The 4987-nt window shown below is 38.3% G+C and overlaps 1 protein-coding gene across 1 annotated transcript in view; it reads right to left on the minus strand.

Moving 5' to 3' along the window:
• Positions 1-873: 873 nt before the first annotated feature.
• Positions 874-4987, minus strand: part of LOC108766414 (microtubule-associated protein futsch) — a 19890-nt gene continuing 15776 nt past the window's right edge. Inside the window, exon 16 of the mRNA XM_018515696.1 lies at positions 874-3731. Coding sequence (XP_018371198.1) covers positions 1708-3731 — 2024 coding nt within the window. The 3' untranslated portion in view covers positions 874-1707. The remainder of the gene's footprint in view (positions 3732-4987) is intronic.

Consider the following 4987-nt stretch of genomic DNA (forward strand, 5'->3'; position numbering starts at 1 on the left):
TGCACTCAAGATTGGCCGATATTCACATACTTGGTCTTAATATGATTATTCGCGTAATATAAAGATCGAAAATACATCAAATTTTAATTAGTTACGTATCTTTTTTTGCTATTAGAAAGAATCAGAATTGACTAATATTAAAATTAATTAATGTTAGTCAAATCGATCCAAAAAAGATTTTTGATAGTCATTTTTTTAAAATCCTTTGAACATTTATATCGACCGATCATTCTATCTACATCATACTCACTCCAGTGAAAGTAGTTTTTACGTTGGACGAAATCCAAATTCAGATAGATCATATACAACACTTAATGTAAATATTATAGATAAGGATATAGATACTGACGAAGTGGGAGTGCAGAAAGAAACATCAGGTAGTGTGAACGAGTTAGTTGTCCTTTAAATCACGCACCATACACACCGATAATATAAACTACTTTTAAATTAAAATTACTTCAAAAAATATAATTATTCCAAATTATATAATTATATGTAATTTATATTATTATATTATATAAATAATATATATAATTCTATTTTTTCTATTGAAAGACGGCACGATATACATAAAATATTTGCACATGTCTGAATAAATCAAAATCATAGACGTAGGATTATGTAAATAATGCATGCCATGACATAATAACATTTTTTCATGCATCGCCAATTACGCTAACAGCTGGTTTTGTTAAAATCCATTTTGTTTATTTTTCACATAAGATACATTTAAAGCAGCCTCCTGTTCTTCAATATAACTATATTAATGGTTTCTCATAGAATTATCAAGTAAAATTTGTAAAATACAATATACTGCCTATTATAAATTCTTAATCTTTTTCTTTATAAATAATTATAGTAATAGTCACACTGTTTGTTAATTTATAATATTCAGATGTCATTCTTTTGAATTAAATTTAAATATTACATTTGTGCCCTTTCCGCACTAATTTTTGTAGTATTTTGCATGACTGCATGTGTTGTGTGTATATATAATACATGTAATACATAATCTAAAGGACTTACGGAATATTTACAATATGTACATGTTAATAACGATGTCGTTCAAAATTACTCGATAATTTTTATTCCTTTCTTGTCATTATTAATGATCATCAATTTATCATTTTTTTTCTTCCACAGGATACACTACCATTTCGCGAAGAATGAATATTTCATTCTCACCCTAAAACTTTCTGGAGATAACTTCATTTGAATTTTCAGCGGATTATAATAATGAATAATGGTAAAAAATGGTTCTGGCCAGATCTTTCATCTTATCATAGACGAAAAATGACCGTTATGTCTTCATTTAAAGTTTTTACGGTCGTATGTCGTTGCATACAAATCCAATTAAACTGAAAACTAATTACAGAAAAACTTACAACTCTTAAAAAATAGGCTCCGCCATGTTACTATGATTCCATTCGCTCTACACTTGGCCAACCTTAGATTTGCCTCCGGCGGCGTAAGAAGTGCAAGGATTACAGGACAACTGTTTGCTTTAGAGGTCGAAGAGGAAGACTCTACAGTTTTATTTCCACGTGACATACGCACTAATATCCTTGAAAAGTTAGATCATCCAAAGTTCGTATTCTACTTCGTGCGTCTACGTTACCACTTTTCCCTCTGTAGCAAAAGTTGCGGTCTTACCTGGGCACGCTCCCCCTACCTAATGATTTAGGGTTGGCCAAGCTCTCACTCATGCTACGAATCGAGATCGTCCTCTCTCTGGCTACTAAAGTAAGATACCAGGCCGCCAAATTCGCCGGTCCCATGGTCTTCATCATTCGGATGCGATTGCTGCGATGGCGCCTGAGGCGGTCCTTGAATCGGTGGTTGGTTGTCTGCCGGCGAGGAGAAATGCTCCGAGGGATACGGTGAACTCTGGTAGGCAGCTGCATCGTCTGCTGTAGACATTGGCGGAGGCGGCGGATAGGCACCGTAGTGATAATTAGGTGGCGGAGGCGGATGATACGGCGAAAAATTACCAGGCGGTCGATTGGGAGGTGGTGAAGGTTGCTGCATATTGTGATTTACAGGCGAGGCATTAGTAAACGGCGGCATCTGATGCCTGGGTCCCATAGGATTCTCGGCAAACCTAGCCATTGGTGGACCACCCCGTACATATGGTGGGGGTGGCGGCGGCGGCGTTGGACCGCCCTTGGCCAGTGGACTGCCGGCCGATGGTGGAATCATCGCCGGTCCGCCGGGCGTCAAGGGCGAACTGCGATCTCTATTGGTAATGGAGATCGGTCCGCCACCCGATGGGGATGGGTCCATTGGATGGTGTGGCGTGTGATACATTTGCGGCCCGGGTACTCGCATACGCATTGGTGGCGTACCCGATCTGACCGCGGCAAAATGCGGTGACATAGATGATTGACCCGCCTGTCTATAAGGTGACGGGATCCTGGCACGTGGTTGCATCTCGTATCCCGTTCGTGGACCACCCATTATCTGTCCACCAGCGTTGGGTCCACCGAAATATTTGTGACCCATCGCTGCCGCCGCCGCGGTGAATGACTGTGGAGTGCTGGAAACCGGTTGGGACTGAAGCATTCTTGTGATGACGGAAGACTGTTGACCAGATAATGATGGATAAACTGGCTGCGAATTTGGCGACTGCGTCGATGGAGGGCCTGGTGTAGGTACGGTACTCGCTGGTGGTGTGGAGGGCGCCGAACCAGATGTACTACTACCTGGCGTAGGAAGAACGTTTGGTATATCATTCTGTTTCATATCTGAATTCGAGTCAGTACCCATGCCGATCAAACCAACTTCCGCCGCGGCTTTAGCTGCCGCTTCCGCGGCTCTAGCCGCCTCCATTGCAAGAGTCTTCTTGCCTTTGCCGCGACCTCGTCGTTTCGGCTTCACTGGAATGCCATCCGGATTGAAAAGTTGTCCATCTGGTCCAGTCATAAGAGGCATGTGTCCTCCTTCGACGCTCCTATCTGTTTCTGGCGTTAGACCCGTAGATAAGGTACCAGGATTCATGTTGTGTGACATATTACTCACGCCATCCGGCGTACCAACTCCACCGATGGCCGAAGCCGGCGCGATGCCCAGATTTGACGCACCGTCCCTGCGCATCTGTTCAGCGAGGATCTCGGCTTTGCTGCGACGTCCACGCTTCTTTTTCTTGGGCACCTCACCGTCCGTTCCCTCGGGTGCGTTGGAATCTCTCTGCCTCTCTGCCGCTAGTATCTCCAGAGCCTTCAAACGCGCTTTCTCCAACTTCTTAGCTTCTCGTTCCTCCTTTTTCTTCTTCTTTGCTATTTCGATTGCCGCTAACTCCAGCTGTCGACGTCCGTACTCTTCATCCATCATCATCTGCTCGAGCTGCTCATCATCTAGATCAGCCAACTCTCCGGCACCAAGACCTGTTAATGAACCTTCAGGAACGTCTCCGGTAAACGAACTTGCTACTGACATCGTCGTGCCTGCCAGTCCTACATTATCTGGAAGATTCTCATCAATTTTAGATGCTATGTCACCAATAGGATTGTCCATAACTGCGCCAATCATGTCTCCATCCATGTCATCCTTCAATTTTTGTTTGCGTCCTCTGTTCTTGCTTCCTGGCTTCGGTCCAGGTTTCTTTCTTTGCTTCGGTACGTCATCAGATAATGACTTACGTTTTGCTGCAGGGCTTTTACTATTACGTGATTTCTTTGTCTTCAATGACTTCTTAAATTTTAGAGCATCCTTCTTAGGAATATAATTATCTCCTAAAACATTCAATCAATATCTATAATTGCATAATCATTATTATTTATATTTGTACATTAGATGAAATATTTAATAAATTATAGTAATTTTCAGAAATAATTTCTTTTGTAATTCAAAAAATGAGTTGTATGTTGTATAATACCAATATCGAACGACAATTAAAAATATAAAAATTAATTAAGTCATTATTAAATCGCTCTAAAATCTTAGTGAGCCATTATTATATGTCAGATGAAAGTCATAATAGATAAAATGCATGAATAATGCACTTTATTTAATTTACACATTATACTGCGTATATTCTCGTCAACGTATAAAATGAATAAAATTATGTTCCTCTTCTCTCTAGTCAATTCATAATTAATTACAGTTATAACTTAAATTAATTAGAATATGTTTTGGAGACAAAACTGGATATTTATTTACATAAAAAAGATAAAACACTTTAATTAAAGAATATAAAAAATAAACAGTCAAACTATATTTAAGGAAAAGTCAGCATAATTTAATTAAAATTTATAAAATTTACAATTTCTGAGACAATTTTGCCATTAGTTGTCAAATTAGATGAATTATATAAGGAGTTGAAAAGGTAAGGATGGTCATAAGTTGAGAGGAAAGGAGAAAAAATTAGTAAAAAGATAATAGGTTTAGGATAGGAAACTGTTTGTCCAACCCATAGTCTTACCTTTTAATATAGTTTTAATTGTCAGGAAATAAGGACCTTAAACGGTCAAGCTAAATCTTTAGTACTGAAATAATTCTGCGCGAATTTATATACTACATATATGTAGACCTTTTTAAACTGCATTCCGAAATTGTTTCCGATCTTGAAACACAAGCCGATTGAACTGCTGTAGTAATATAATATCACAAATTAAATTGACAAACAATTTAATAATTTAATGTTTATACACGTAACCTTTAGTATGCATACAATTAAACAATAATAAGATTTTATTCGGACCGACAGGAAATTAAATACTAAGTATAAGCATATTCGGGCCTATGACGGTCAAAGCTAGATCTTTTTTTTGCTTAAATAATTCCCAGTGAATTATCTATATTCTATATATGTACATGCATATATATCATATTTTTGTAGTTATTCAAACTGCGCGCCGAGATTTTTCCGGACTTTATCTAACGTAATTAAAAACTACTGCAATAATATCACAAGTTAAATTAAATTGACAATGTGCTGAAAACCTTAAATAAATTTATTGCGAAAAATATTACCTCGGCCGGGACTTGA

The sequence above is a fragment of the Trachymyrmex cornetzi genome, unplaced genomic scaffold, assembly GCF_001594075.2.
Source record: "Trachymyrmex cornetzi isolate Tcor2-1 unplaced genomic scaffold, Tcor1.1 scaffold585, whole genome shotgun sequence".
In the NCBI taxonomy this organism is placed as follows: domain Eukaryota; kingdom Metazoa; phylum Arthropoda; class Insecta; order Hymenoptera; family Formicidae; genus Trachymyrmex; species Trachymyrmex cornetzi.